This window comes from Rhinolophus sinicus, chromosome 3 (genome assembly GCF_057876585.1).
Source record: "Rhinolophus sinicus isolate RSI-liver-muscle chromosome 3, RSI-T2T, whole genome shotgun sequence".
NCBI lineage: Eukaryota > Metazoa > Chordata > Mammalia > Chiroptera > Rhinolophidae > Rhinolophus > Rhinolophus sinicus.
This window is the reverse complement of record NC_142503.1, coordinates 197,966,093-197,981,061: the sequence shown is the minus strand read 5'-3', so window position 1 is coordinate 197,981,061 and position 14,969 is coordinate 197,966,093. Positions and strand designations below refer to the sequence as shown.

At 57.9% G+C, this 14,969-nt stretch overlaps 2 protein-coding genes across 3 annotated transcripts in view; one reads left to right on the top strand and one right to left on the bottom strand.

Annotated features, from left to right (window-relative positions):
- Nucleotides 1-5,528, top strand: part of WARS1 (tryptophanyl-tRNA synthetase 1) — a 31,709-nt gene extending 26,181 nt beyond the window's left edge. For both annotated transcript variants that reach the window (XM_074326930.2, XM_074326932.2), the window contains 2 exons: nucleotides 3,264-3,404; nucleotides 4,367-5,528. In XM_074326930.2, coding sequence (XP_074183031.2) covers nucleotides 3,264-3,404; nucleotides 4,367-4,528 — 303 coding nt within the window. In that variant the 3' untranslated portion in view covers nucleotides 4,529-5,528. The remainder of the gene's footprint in view (nucleotides 1-3,263; nucleotides 3,405-4,366) is intronic.
- Nucleotides 5,529-8,531: 3,003 nt separating this feature from the next.
- On the bottom strand, nucleotides 8,532-14,353 carry SLC25A47 (solute carrier family 25 member 47). The gene is made up of 6 exons (XM_019751569.3): nucleotides 14,205-14,353; nucleotides 12,135-12,178; nucleotides 11,762-11,833; nucleotides 11,020-11,202; nucleotides 9,736-10,063; nucleotides 8,532-9,436 (listed from the first exon to the last, which is right to left on the bottom strand). The coding sequence occupies exons 1-6, from the start codon at nucleotides 14,230-14,232 to the stop codon at nucleotides 9,156-9,158; spliced, it is 936 nt and encodes a 311-aa protein (XP_019607128.2). The 5' UTR covers nucleotides 14,233-14,353; the 3' UTR covers nucleotides 8,532-9,155.
- Between the last annotated feature and the right edge of the window lie 616 nt (nucleotides 14,354-14,969).

Genomic DNA, 14,969 nt, shown 5'->3' with positions numbered 1-14,969 from the left:
AGATAAGAATTAGTTTGGGCTTCCTTATTTTTCAGGGCCGCACTTGTTACTCGGTACTGAACTGCCAGCATATGTACTCACTGCCCCACAAGCCTGTTGACATTTTACTTGGAGCCAAGTGTGTGTGTGTGTGTGTGTGTGTGTGTGTGTGTGTGTTGAAAGATTCCAGCAGGAGTGACAGAAACTGTATTTGAAGCATGTAGTGCAAGTGTCTGAGTCATTGCCAGTCCCCTGACCCTCTGGAAAGTCCCAGGCAGGTTCTGTTTGACAATGGGGAAACCGTTAATATGGAAAGATACTTCCAGAAAATGTGCACTGCTGACCCTCCCAGCCTCGGGGGAAGCTGGTGCAAACAGGCTTTTTCTTTCCCTTTCGCTCTGGCAGAAACTTCCAGAGTGTCAATGCAGAGAGGGGAGGGAAACTCCTGTTCCCTCTAGCAGAGTAGTCATTTTGTTTTGTTTTTGAGAAGTTGTTTGAAAGAAGTCATTTTTGGCTTTGGGTCATTTTTCATTCGCTTAAGGACCAGCAAAGTCCCACACGGTGGGTGAGCAGTGAGTATGAGGGCAGTAACCGCACAGGCTGCAGATGCCACTGGGGTCACGAGCAGCCTGGGGCTGGACAGGGTCAGGCCAGGCCTTTGTTCTCAATCTCCGTGCCCTCTTCAGCTCCAGACTCACTTTCCATGCCAGCCAAGAGAGAGGGCACCTGCTCCAGCCCCCTCCCAGGAACCCCAGCAGCAGCCGTGTGGGGCCCGCAGCGCGGCTGGTGCTCACCCGCCCTGTGCCACCTCATCGAGTGCTGACAGCCGCCTGGGGGGCCATGACTGTTCACAGGAGGAAATCGAGGCTCAGAGGGGTCAGGCAGCTGCCCTGTTCACAGCTGGGACACAGTGAGGCGGGGACGGTAACCCAGGTCCACACCTGCATGGGTCCCCCGTGGCCTACTTAGGAGCCCCACTATCTGGCCCTGCAGGTGGTGACTGACCTTAGCTATCCAGGTGTCGTTCGTGAAGGGGGTGGTTGTACCCCTTCACAGACTTGAGGCAGGGCTTACATGAGGTCATGTACAAAAAGTGTTGGAAACTGTCGAGTGCTGCCCAAATTTAGGATTTTAGTTGAAAAAGTGAATAATTGGACAGCTCCTTTGGAGGGTAGGCCAAAACGGGCCTCCCCTGGGCTGTCACACAGGTGCTCCCAGAGCCTCCCACAGGCAGCCTGGAAGTAGGAATCTCCTCGTATAGGACAGATGCTCGAGACAGTTAGCCAGCTGGTCACCCACGTGTGATTTCTGCTCACAGGGCCCCTTTAATGCCCTGCTCCCAGAGCTGTCCCCAGCTCCAGACCAGTGGCCCGTCCCCACCCTGGGTTTCGGGGCTCCTGCAGGCCAACTCAACTGTCCCATTGGATTGGAGCAGCCAAAGCTCACTGGCTCTTGGAGCTGGATCGTTGACTCAAGTCTCCATCCCTCAGCCCAAACAGCCCCACTTGGCATGGTTTCCTGCTTCCTGTTACGGGGAATCATATTTGGTGCCTCACTCATTTCCACCATTTTGGATCCTGCGATGGCATTCCGGGCCCCACCACCAAGATTGCCCATTTTCCTGTTGCCTTCCTGTAAATCAGGCCGCAGCTTCCCTGAGGCCCGGCCAGGCCCAACCCCAGCACAACTTAAGCCACTTTAGGAAACCTGGTGTCCCAGGAATAGTCAGCCTGGCTCACCTCTCACTGTCACACACAGCAGGTTCTGGACACTCTGAGGCTCGTAGTCTTTACCTAGAACGTGGAGAAAGCAATACCAAGTTCATTGGGTCCTTGGGGATTAATTGTTTCTATAATCTTAACAGCCACTACTTGGGGCACATCGGCTGTGTGCCACCATTGGACGAGGGGCTCACCCTGGTGGCTGTGCCCATGCATCTGGGAAAAATGCCACAGACGTGCACTTCCTCATTCTCCTCTCAGACAAGGGCTGGGCGCTGCCCCAGGGCCCTCGGGTAGCCTTTGAAACCACCCCTTGGAGCCCCTGGCAGGTTACCCTCCAGACTTTCTTCTTGGTTCTGCAGGGTCTTTCCTAAGGCCCAGCACCGGCCTGGCCGGGCCTGGGACTCTGCGCCCAGAAAGATGCCCAATGGGGCAGAGGTCACCACACGACTCTGACAGATACTCAGCGCCTGCCCGAGGGCACGTAGACCTCAGGAGAGCTCAAGACTAGGCAGTTTTCTCGTTTGTTTTGTGTTCTCCGTAGTCCTTGCAGTATGCATCACTAATTTTACTATACGGCTCGCTTCCTTTTTGTTAAGGAGAAGGACGGTGACCTTTGACTTGTCCTTACTCCTCCCGCCCGCCCAGCAGCACTTCGCTGCACCCACCAGTAGGAGATGGGTTTCTCTGGCCTCCCGTGTGGCTGACGGTCACCTGCTAATTCGAGATGGTCCCAGAGTGTCCAGTTATAATCTGTCCTGTGGCCGTCGTGGGGAAACTTCTTAACATCTCCACTTGGAATTTACCAACTCGACCCACCCTGTTCCCCATGTCCAAAATGAGGTGACCTTTGTACACAGTAGGCTTCTCAGATACTTGTCAAAAGAACGCTGAAGGAAGTTTGTCTCTCCTTTTTGGCTTTTCTTCTCTCGCCCGTGGCCCTGATTTCCCTAAGCCTCTCTTCAATGATTCCTGAAGCACATTCTCTTGGTTTGCGTCTGTCGTTCTTCATTCCTGAAACATATGTGATAGGCAGGGCCTTTCCTACGTCCACACTTTTCGTGGGTCTGGCTTTCCCTCATGAGCCGTGTGCTCTGCTTCCCGTTCTGCCTTTCACGGTGGAGAAGGCAGCAGCCAGGAGGCTGGGCCAGGTTGTCCTGTCTCCCAGTGACAGCACCGCCTGCCCCTGGTGGAGTCCGCTCCTACCCTCATCACCTGTTACTCTGAGACGGCTTGTGTTCGTCTTCCTTCTAAAGCTCGCCACCTGAAAACTCGAGGACATTTCCCGATTTCAGCTTTCCTGACTCCGTTCTTGTCTCTGGGGAGGTGAAGGGTTCCAAGCTAATATGCTCTCGTCTCCCTGCCGTGAGCCCCACTGTGGCTTGGACCCAGGCCTGGCGGGAAGGAACAGTGTGAGGGGCTCCTCCCGCCGTCCTTGAGCCTCTGGTCCCTTTGGTCAGGATCTGACGCCACACAAGCCGTCACTGGCTTGAGTCCCAGCCGATGTCCACCCGCAGGGCAGCCAGGCCCGGCTAACATTTGTGTGTCCCCTTGCTGGCGCAGGTCAACAAGCACGCGTTTTCTGGCGGGAGAGACACCATCGAGGAACACAGGCAGTTTGGGGGCAACTGCGACGTGGACGTGTCCTTCATGTACCTGACCTTCTTCCTCGAGGACGACGACAAACTCGAGCAGATCAGGAAGGTGAGATGTGGCCCATGTGCCAAGAACCTGCGTGGACAGATAGTTCCCAAAGAGAAAAGGCTCACTGCCATTTATGTAGTAACACCTGAAAGGCCTTCATCTGACTGGTCTTCAGGGGAATGTGAGTTCAAACAGGGTCTGGTGTGGCTGCTGTGTTTGCAGTGATTGTAAACCAGATGCTCCCAGGCTCCCCGGCGCCGCGGTTGCCGGCACGGCCTCAGTGAGCAGCCAGGCCTTGGGTATGAGAGCCCAGAGGGCAGTCCCAGCCTTTGCCTTGGGTTTTCCAATTCTTGGAATCTTCCAAGGACGTAATCCTGAATAAGGAAGAGCTCTCCTACAAAGATGGTCAGAGCGATAACGGCAGGAAGTTCAGAACAGGCTTAAATGGAGGAAGCGTGAAGCACAACTTGTTCCAGGATGGGTGATTGTGGCTGGCGGGAGTTTCAGTGACACAGGGTAACATGCGTCCCATAGTGATGAAAGGACATCAAGCTGGAGATGCAGTGAGAACAGTTATGTATAAATACAATGCACCGGGGGGAAACATCGAAAAATAGGCCAAAATGCTGGCAGCGGCCCTCCCCGCCGGGAGCTGGCCTCGCAGGTGATGCGTTCTCGTTACCGTGCTGTTGCATCATGGTTTGGGTACTTGAGGACGTTTGTTCTATGAGTGTGGATTACAACGAAGCATGGAAACGCTTCAGCAGAGATTGTATAGAAGCCAGTAAGGTGGGGCAGCGACAGCTTACTCGGCGTGCTGGGGTTCGGGCCCAGCGCAGGGTACGTGGGTGGCCCTCCCGTCGGTCCTTTCCCGGTGACAGGGCAAGTCAGCCAGCTGGCGTGGCCGAGTCCCGGTCCCTTTCAGAAAAGCACAGCTTAAGGTCCAGGCTGTCGTACTTCTGGGCTCCGCGTGGGTGGGCCCGGCGGCTGGAGCCGTCTCTCACCTGCTCCGTGTCCGGCAGGATTACACCAGTGGGGCCATGCTCACGGGCGAGCTCAAGAAGGAGCTCATCGAGGTTCTGCAGCCCTTGATCGCGGAGCACCAGGCCCGGCGCAAGGAGGTCACGGACGAGATCGTGAGAGAGTTCATGACTCCCCGGCAGCTGTCCTACGACTTTCAGTAGCGCTCATTTTATATCTGCATCTAGAGACATAACTCAGCAGTAATCCCCGCTTCACTTAGAATCTGTCACGTGGTCATTAGTGGGCCTGGTGTCTGTAAGCCCTGTGCGTTTGGCAATCCTGTTTCTTCCTGTACTGTCATCCTCTGTCTCTGGTGGGCAGCACCCTGTGAGCCGACTGGGTGCCGAGCTCAGACAGGCAAGGCCAGCTGGCGTCTCCCCCACGAAGCAGCCCCAAGACGTGGAGCCTTTGGCACAAGCCCGTGCCAGCCTCTCTGGCCCACAGCAGAACTTGCATTTGAAAGCATCCTGCGTTTCCAAATATACTCCTGAAACCTACTCATAAAAGACCCTGTAGTCTACGTGTGCATTCTGGAATCCAAATGCTATTATTATAAAACTAATCCCATCCCCTCCCAAAAAAAAACAAAGAGAAATGCTAGCTACACGCTGTGTTACACATTTGACCCAGCCTGGAGCTGTTTTTACACCGAATATTGGCCAAAGTTGGCCACTTTTATTAAGTTGTCTTGTGGGAGAAACGTGCCAGGTCACTCACTAAATTCCAGCCTGTGCACGCATTCTACTCCAGAAGTCACCCATTTTCCCCTGAACATACGAATATTTTGTTTCCAACAAACCACCCTTCACACTCCACCCAGAAAACCAGTGGCCGCTTTACTCTGATTCTGCCACCGGCTGAGGGGAGTCTGCTGCCTTTGCAGACGCTTTTGTCCTGACACTTGACTGGCATGGCGGTCTGCACAGAGCAGTGCACCGGGCGGGTGGACGTGGCCAGAAAGCAACAGCAGCCCCCGAGGCCCTCAGTGCTATCTGTGGGAGCCCATTCACTCAGGCGCCCTGTGTAGTTTGGGAAAGCGGAAGAATACACCAGGGAAAGGCCCTGGTTCAGGCGTCTGGCCTTCCTGGAGACGCAGGGTCCACGCCGGAGCTCTGTATCCTTATGTCACTCGTCAGCATAAATAAACTGCCTCTGGTTCCACCTGTGTAGCTGTGCAGTCTGGGGTTTGAGGGCGGACGGAGGCCTCGCTTCAAGCCTGCGGCCCCGCTGTGCATGGCCCTTGAGTGCACTGGGGTCCCCCTGGGGCTGTGGGTGGGATGGGGCGCTCAGTCCTGGGAGCCCCATGGCACCAAGAGCAGGCCCCGGCATCTGCCTTGGTGAGCCCGGTGCTGGCTCTCACACCTCATCTCGTTTCCGGCAGCCGGTGCAGGATCCAAGCACAGGCCGTTCTGTGGGCGTGGGAGCGGCCATGGGGTCAGAGGTGGTGCTGTGCCCTGACAGGAGCCAGGCTGCAGGCTGGGCTGCGCCCGTTCACATGGGGCCCAGGGCACAGGCCCAGGTGACACAGAGCCCTGGGCTCACTCTACTCGCCCCTCCTCATTTTGCAAATGGGGAAACTGAGCCTTAGGAGAAGGGAATGTGGAGGCCACACACTGAGTTTGTGACAGAGCAGGCCTGTCCTGACTTTTACATCGCTGTGTGTCTCCTCACACACAGAGGGACCATCTCGCACGAGGCTCTGAGGTCCCCACACTGGGGACACTTGGTGCAGCCTGACCACGTCCGTGTCTCCCCGCCCAGCCGCACTCCCCTGGCTGGCTGCCCCCCACAGAGGACAGTGCAGCTGTGTGTCCCTGGGCAACTGATGTGACTTCTTATTGCGTCTTTGTGCCCACATCACGGATACAAGTGTGCGGAGAAAATGAGGGGCCATGTGTGAAGTCCCCAGGGCAGTGTCCACCCAGCCCGAGTGCAAATCACTGGGGCACTAAAAGGTGGGGCTGTGTCGGCTCTGTAGCTTTGGGCACGTCACTTAACCTCTCGGGACCCCCTCACCTCCCTTATAAAACAGGACACTTCATGTTTGGGTCTTGGGAGCAGGACCTTGGGTCAGATCAGGTGACTCATCCAAGTCACTGCTGGTTAGGGTTGCAGACCCTCCCACCCCCCCATTTTGCTAAAACCATTAGGTACTTCATGTTCCCTGAGCAATCCCAGGATTAGGATACACAGGTAAGGGCTGGCCCCGCAGGTGTTGGGGGAGGCAGGTGTTTGGGGGAGGTGCGGGTCCGTTCCCAGCCCCCGGAGTGCAAGGGCTTCTGCCAGAAGAGCTGTGCCTGTTGACGTCCACTCGTCAGACCTTGCTTGCTGCCCTTCGTCCCCCAACCTGGTGGGAAGAGCAGCTGAGCTGCGTCTGAGGGACAAAGCATGGAGAGCACACGACATGGCAGTGGAGAGCTGAATGGGGGACTGTGACCAAGTGGCCAGTGACGCACACGTCCAGCATAGCACTTCAGAACCAGAGCGGGAAGGGGGCTCTGGGCGCCTGCAGCAGTGGACAGATGAGCTCTCCCGGAGTGAGGGCATCCCAGAGGCCCGCACGCAGCTGTGGGGACTCCTGGGGGACAACCCTTCATCTCCCATTTGAAATGTCAGTGTGGCCTGGACTTTGTAAGGTGGCCCGTTTAGTGGGAGGTCCCAGCTCTGGCCAACTGTGATCCTACGCCCGCCCCTTCCCTTCCCCATCCTCCTCCTCCCGTTTCTAAAGATGGGCTGGGCGGGCATCCAAAGGGCCTTGTCCCCTAGAGATGGTAGAGAGCGAGGACCTTCCTGCAAAGCCACTTCCCCAGCATGGGCGGGCTAGCTGCTCAGTGGCCAGTGGTCCCCACCTTCCCCAACCAGCAGTGCTGCCATAACTCTGCCTGCGAGGCTGGAGCAAGTGGGTACTCTAGCGGTCTTCTTGACAAGAGCTGAACCAGGCTCAGGGTTTTGATGAATGATTGAAAACTTGTTAGCTGACACCCTTTTCCCAACACCTGGCCAGAGCGCCTTAGCATCTTTAACTGTAACCTGGATGAACTTCCAGGAAATACCACAGGATTTCATTCCTCATCCAGCCATTCCTTCCCCACCCCCTGAGCACCCTCCGTGTGCCAGGCCCTGAGCTGGAGATATTCCAAATCAGGCATGTGTGGCCCTTGAGCTGCTTACAGTCTGGGGAGATTGGGGGGTGCAGTCTCAGGGGGGAGGGGGAGCGGTCACACGATGACCCAGGGCCCCGTGGGGACAGAGCGAGAGACCCCTAAAAGTAGCCTGGTGGCCAGGCAGGGAGCGCTTCCTGGAGAAGGTGAGGCCTGGGTGGGGAGTTGGCCAGTCAGACGAGGGGCGGGGCGTTCCTGCAGAGAGCACAGGGTGTAATCAAACACCTGGGTCAGTGTGACAAGAGCAGGCCAGAGAGGAGGGCTCACCCACATGTTCTGGGAATAGGGAAGAGTTTGGCCAGGACACCTGAGGTTCTTCTATCCAAGGACATGGTCCAGGCCCGTGTCTGAGCGTCATCAAGGCGGGTGTGGGGTGGCTTTACCAGAGGGCTGCTGCAGTGGGCATTCAACAGGTTTGTGTTGCATCTGCCAGTCCTGCCCCCAGTGTCCCGTCACTGGAAGGCATGTGGTGCCAGGGAGAGGGCTGGGGCTTCAGAAGTGCAGGCGCGAGTCCCCCTACCCTCTCTGCTGCGTGGTCTTCAGCAAGCCCAGCTCCCTCTGAGCTGTTTCCTCACCCGGCATCACCTGTGTGAGGTGTTGGGCACCCAGCATTGTTCGGGACACACCGACCCCTCCCTCCTCCAAGCCCCAAGGAAAGGCAGCTTGCAGCCTGGTGTCCAGGTAGTGTTGGGGCCAGGCAGCTGGCTCGAATTGCCTGGAACCCAGTTTTGCTCAAAAAGGGGGTGATTTGGGATGGGGGTGGCGAGGAGGGCAGCCATCGCGCTGAATGCTGAACAGCCCCTGTGGCAGGGCTCGGCGCACAGGCCAGGCCCCAGCCCCAAAGGCCGTGGAAGTGGAGCCAGCCACAGTGCTGGGCTGGGCCTCGGGATGCCCATCTGCCCAATGGGAGTGCTGGTCACACAGATGTGAAGGGCTTAGCCTCTGAGGATGAACCAGGAGGGGACACGGGTCACCAGCCCCACAGACCACAGAGCAGTACCACTGAACATCCTCAGAAACGTTTACTCGGCAACCAACCCCCACGGAGTCTACAGGTAGAGTGAGGGTGCGTGACCCGCCCGCATGCCAGCCCGTGGAGCCGGCCCAGCAGTGCCTCTCTGAGCAGCCTGGTCCCAGAACGAGCCAGCGTGGAACCAGACAGCTGCGTCTCGGTCCCATCTGGTGGGGATCAACTGGGCTGCGTCTGAGGGACAATGCATGAAGAGCGCACTAAATAGCAGTGGAGAGATGAGTGGGGTGTGGGGCAGCGGACAGCTGAGTAAATGGATGGGGTTGGGGTGGCAGGGAGAGGCCCCAGGGAGGCTGGAATGACGACTGACCACCTGCACCAATGACTCCATGTGACGATGTCCTCATCCAAGGGGCCACTCCTCCCTGGCTCATGTGACGTGACACTCGGGCCGACCCCAGGCTGGTAACAGCCGGGCCCCTTGACCTCTGGTCTGCAGCTGGGCCGGCGAAGCCCAAGCCCCGCTGACTGGCTGCAGAGAGGCTCCCGGCTGTCCTGGGTGACAGCTCGGGAGGGACACTCCCCTTTGCCTCCTCTAGCTACTCCACATGACCCCTGGAAGCTGCTAGCGGGCTGGCCCCCAGGGCGTGGGGCCAACTACTTGCGCCAGCCGCGGGTGAGCCTCAGCGCGGCTTCGTAGGCGACAAAGACCACCATGTTGACGGGGAAGGCACGGCAGCAGTTGAGCACCAGTCCCTTGAAGAGGACCCTCGGCCCCTCCTCCCGGACACTGGTCACTACACAGTGCAGGAGGCCCCGGTAGCGCCGCTGGCCCTGCCCGTCCGCCTGCAGGCGCGACTTGATCACGTCCATGGGGGTGGCCACGGCCCAGGCCAAGACCCCTGCGCAGCCACCGGCCAGCAGCACACCCAAGACATCTGCAGGGAGAGACCACGGCTGCCTTGATGGAAAGCAGATTGGGGCCCCAGAGGAGAGCGGGAGGGGCCCCCAGGGCGGGGCCCAGCCATAATGGCGGCTGAGCTCACTCCAATGTGACTCATCCAAGGCCACATAGAGTGGGCCTATCCAGACCCTCAGCATCAAGGGCGCTGAGGCCCCCCTCTGGAGGCACTTGGTACTACGTAGTATGCGCAAGACTCCTCCACGCCTGCTCTCCCTGCCTGGGTTCCCACTAGCTGAGCCTGCCCCCACTTCCCAGGCCCCGGTCCCACCTCACCTGGCTCGCTGTGACCAGTGGGGGTGAGCCACTCGCAGAGGATGGAGTAAGAGAGGAAGTAGGTGGCAAAGGAGTGGCTGTCCCTGAAGAGCAAGGCCGAGCTGCCCCTGTAGAGGCCCCGCAGCCCCTCCTCACGGGCCACTGTGGTCAGGCAGTGCAGCGGCCCGCGGTACTTGGGCCCAGGCACTGGACTAGCAGGAAGCGCGGGACACTGGGGGGTCGCAGCCGATGGCCACGAGGCCGAGGATCGCCGCCGCTGCTGCGTCTGCGTCTGCGTCTGCGTCTGCAGGCGGACCTTGGCCACCTCGGTGGGCGACGTCAGGAACACCTGGAGCGGAGACGAGGCAAGCGTAAGGAGGGACCAGGTCCGCATGCCTGGACCTGGCCCCCCACGAGTGTCATGTCCCCCACGGTGACATCGGGGAGCCTGGGCTCCAAGAAGCTTCAGGCTGGCCCACAGCCACCATGGAGCGGGGTTCAAAGCCAGCTCTGCCCACCCACCACAGCCAGAGGCTCCTTCCTGTCACAGAGCAGGCGTTAGGAAAATGTCTGTGACTCTGGTTCATGAAAGTATTTAATCATATAATTAATATGCTAATGACATAGTAATATATGATTTAATTCATGTAAGTATTTAATACAAACATAACACACTTAGTGTACCATGTTTCCCCAAAAATAAGACCTAGCTGGACCATCAGCTTTAATGCATCTTTTGGAGCAAAAATTAACATAAGACCTGGTATTACATTACATTATGTTATATTATATTATACTATATTATATTTAATTATATTATATTATATATTATATTATATAAGACCTGGTCTTTTATTCAAATAAGACCAGGTCGTATATTAACGTTTGCTCCAAAAGACACATTAGAGCTGATTAATGGTCTGGCTAGGTCTCATTTTCAGGGAAACATGGTATTTAATAACATTAATGTATGACATATGATAATATTACTAATAAAGTTGGTTGCTATTACATTGGAGTTCATACCTGTCAGACTCCATGCTAGGGCCTTTCCTCTCATGACCTCACTTAACCCTCACCATGATGCCTCTTACTGATGAAGAGACAGATGTTCAGAGAGGCTCCCTGGTATGCTCACATTTCCTTGGCTAGCAAGCGTCAGCTGAGCCCTCACCCATGGTCCCCCAGCCTCCATCCAGTCTCTGTTCTCACTGAACCTCAGTTTCCCTGCCTGCTGGGCTTGGTGACCTCTCAGGACCTCCCGGCCTATCCCTATCCCAGGGCCCGCTCATCGACCCCACTCACACGGACGAGGCCAGAGGCGAATCCCGAAAGCGTGATGTCGGTCCTGGCGGGCTTGGCATCGGCACTGCCATACCGGAAGCGGCAGATGTGTGAGAGGCAGTGGCGGAAGGTCCCGAAAGACACGGAGGACACAAGGGACACCGTGCACACGGGCAGCGAGAGGCCCCTGTAGAAGCCCCATACCTGGTGGGCAGATGGACCGGACCCAAAGGCCTGAGTCAGGGGAGAGGGCCGCCAGAAGGAGAGGGCCGGTACTGGCGCCCCCTGGCGGCGGGACCTCAGGCACCTCACTTAGTGCCGAGGGCCTCAGCTCCCTGAGCTCAACACAGGGCTCACAGTACTCAGCTGGAGAGGTCGTGATGGGGGAACTAAAGAGCTACTCGACCCAGGGCAGCTCTTTGATGACGAGGATGGTGAACTAGCAGGCTTTATTGCTGCTACTTTCCTTTTCCTCATCCCTGGCTGGCACTGAGTCCCAAGTTCACTTTGGTATATGTCTGAGTCCCTGCTCTGGACAGGTCTCTGAGCTGGACCCTGGGGACCTGACAACTCCACCCAGCACCACTGGTGCCCGGCCTGGAGGGCTCAGAGGAATCCAGGAGGTTGGTACAATTATTCCCATTCAGAAGATGAGAGAACCAAGGCTCAGCGAGGGTCTCAACCCTGCCTGGCTGGTTGGTGAGTGGCAGGCATGGGATCTGAGGCCAATATCCCCTGCCCCTTACCCTGGCCCCAGGCCTACCCGCTCTCGGCGATACATGTCCCGGACACAGCCCCAGATGCCTGTGTACTTGGGCTCCGTCTGGATCCTGACCTGTGAGAGAATCAGACTTCAGGAAGGGGTGGCTCCAGGCCCAGCACAAGGCCAGCAGGCCCTAGGGGAGGGGAAGAGCCAACCCCTGATTTTCTGTCATGCTGACAGACACCCTATTTAAGAGAAGCTTGAGGCCCAGAGCTGAGAAAGACGCTGACTGACCCCAGGACCATGGGGAGGGGTTAGGCTGATTCGCTTGCTGGAAAGGTCTTCTGGCCGTGGACGGGGTGCAGGAGACTCAGAGGGTGGCCTAAGCCCGGGGAGGGGCCTTGGGGTGGGTGGCGGAGGCCTATCGTCGTACCTTCACCGTGTCCAGGGGGTAACCTACAGCAACACCACAGACGCCTGGAAGGAAAGCAGAGGGAGCAGCCTGAGCGCATCTCGGGGAGGAGGAGGGTGAGCCCTGCCCATGCTCCCACTGAGCGCAGACCACACTGGCTCTTCTTGTCCACACCATAGCTCATCAACTTCCGTTTTACAGAAGAGGAAACTGAGGCTAAGTGAGGCGAGGTGATTCCTGACCAATTGCTAGCGAGTTCTCCTTCCCTGAGTCTTGGCCCATGGGTGCCTCGTTCTGAAAGCCACGGAAGCTCCTTGGCCTGCCCTCCGGTGTCATGTTTTGGGAGAACTTCTGGTCCAGCATTTGCTGGGCCCTGTCTCCAGGCCAGGAAGCATTAGCCCTCAAGCCTCAGGCTGTGAAGGGTTTGGGGATGGTGGGGGGCACAGACCAAGCAAAAGCTTGGGAGGTAGGAGAGCCCAGTCACCCCAAGGCTCTGTGAAGGCCTTCCCAGAACCACAAGTTTGCATGGGACAGAGTGGGAGGGAAGGCTTCCTGGACCAGGGCCCTCTGCCCCTACAAAAGGGGGCCTGGTGTCAATATCCTATTCCTGCTTCCTTTCCTTTTCTCAACATCCAAGCCCCAGTACTGCCTCGAGGAAGCTGGAGAGTGAGCAGGCAGGTCCCTGGGGTTTACACACACACCCTGGGGGTAGGGGCTGAGGGCCATCTGAGGACAGTGAGGCATGTGAGGGCTGAGTCCTATTTATTCTATATCCCAGGACTCAACAAAGAACAAAGTGAATGAATGAATGAATGAATGAATGAACAAAGAGAGTGAAGCAAAAGACTGACTTTGGTAGAATTACCATCCGTGACCCTCACCTATACCTCACCAAACTCCTACTCATCCATCAAAGCTCTGCCACAGCATTGCCTCCTCTCTGGAGCCCTCCCTCACTCCTGTACTATAGGCTGCCCCTGTGCCAGGAGGCATGTTGATCAGAGCCCCTGTCACATGGCTTTGCTGCTGTCCCACAGCATGCTATTTCTGCCTCCAGAACTGGAGTTCCTCAAGGACAAGGCCCACGTCTGGTTCCTGTGACCCAGGGCCCAGCAAAGATCAGAGGCCCTTTCCACCCAGGTCTTCTGTGGGCTCTAGAGGAAACAGGCAGGACACTGGAGCCGGTCCTGGCTGTGTGATCTTGGGTTAGTCAAGCCCCTTCTCTGAGCCTCCTTCTTAGGAGGCTAACGTCCAGGGCAGCTGCTGGTCTCAGGCCTGGCACACCTCAGAAAGCCTCCTGGTGAGCCAAGGCCCTGGTGTTTCCTGGCTCAGTGCTGCCTTCCCCACCCCACGCTGTCCCCAGAAGTATCAACCCGACTGAGAGCTCACTGCTTTTCACATGATAAACAAGGCCAAGGGTGCCTTACCCAAAATAGCCTAAGCCTACTGGGTGGGAGCTGGGAGGAGCCGGAGCCCGTCCTGAGCCTGCTTCCCAATGGGTCAGATATTTGTCTGGACCAGTCTTTCGCAATACGCCCTTTCCCCAGAAGTGAAAACAGTTGGTGGGCCCAGGAAGGCCAGGACTGCACACAGTAGCAGCTGGTGGGCGGGGCTGGGGCTCAGCTAGCCCCCCCCCCCTGCCGCCCCCCCAGCCCACAGCTTCCAGGCAGTGTCGTCCGTCCTCCTCTCCTGGAGCTGCTCATCCTTTCCCACGGCTCAGCCCCCCCTCTGTGCCTATCGCTCCCAGCCTCAACTTGGCCCAAGCAATGGACGTGCCCCCCACCCCCCAGCAGCCCTCACCCCTGGACCTGCCCCTCAGCCTCCCGGCTGAGCCCCCCAGGCCCGTGCAGACTTACCCCACCTCCACCTCCACCCAGCCCTGCGTCGCCTCCCTGAGTCTCTGGGGAACCTGCTATCTTCTCCTGTCACCCGGCACCCATGGCCCACACCAGGTCCTGGCCACTTCCAGAGTGTCTCCTCAAACCCCACGCCTGCCAGAGGCTACCCCCCAAGGCAGAGCGCCCCCCAGCTCCCCCTGGTACCCCTGGGAGCAGCAGTTCCCTACGGGGCCCCACTGACTCTGTCTGTTACCTCCGATGGCTCCAGCAACAAAATCCATGGACAACGTGGGTGGTGGCGAAGGCCCTGGGGTCTCCTGCCTGATAGCAGCCTGATGCCACCACCAGGGTGACAGCTCCCAGCCAGCTCCTCTCAGGCCTTAAATACCTGTGGTAGAGGGCAGGGGCCAAGAGGCAGGAGACTGACCAGTGGCCCCGGAGGCAGAGGTCATGCTGGGAAGTAAGCAGGTCGATGCCCAGCTGGACTCCCTCCCACCCATTCCCCAGCGGCCCCTGTCCCAGTGCCCTCAGGACCTAGGTGTGGGGAAGTAATTGAGAGGTCACAGGAGGTGCCAGGCTCTCGGGAAGTAGGATCCCGGTCCCCACTGCCTGCAGGCCTGGGCCCCAGGCCACATCCAGACCCCTCCTGTGGGGGGTGGTCCAGGAATGCAGCCGTCATGTCTCTGTCCCTCCAAGACCAAACTCAGGCCTTATCTGTGGCCTTGGGCCTCCCCTGGAATTGCTCCTGCCCAGGGAACCCTCAAAGCCCCCTCACCTATTCATTCAACAAACACTCTCAGAACTGAGGCTGCACTGAGGCAAATAAGGCCCAGGGCCCATCCTCCAGGAGCTCCAGTTGGCAGGGAGGGAACGGGGATGCTGGGCCACAGTGCCTGGCACTGGGGAGGCTGGCTGGAGCCCTGCTAGGAGCAGCGTGAACACCAGGCACAGCCCACTGTCTGCCCCACGCCCTTCACACCACGCTGGTCCCACACTGTCACTGCCACCACCTGTCTCC

What these genes read in the sequence shown, in the direction of transcription:
- SLC25A47 (XM_019751569.3), bottom strand. Translation starts at nt 14,232, where the DNA reads ATGGATTTTGTTGCTGGAGCCATCGGAG. An exon ending in TCGCCTCTGGCCTCGTCCGT is followed by an intron (nt 10,064 to 11,019) that starts GTGAGTGGGGTC and finishes TCTCCGCTCCAG; the next exon opens with GTGTTCCTGACGTCGCCCAC. An exon ending in CACTGGTCACAGCGAGCCAG is followed by an intron (nt 9,437 to 9,735) that starts GTGAGGTGGGAC and finishes CTCTCCCTGCAG; the next exon opens with ATGTCTTGGGTGTGCTGCTG.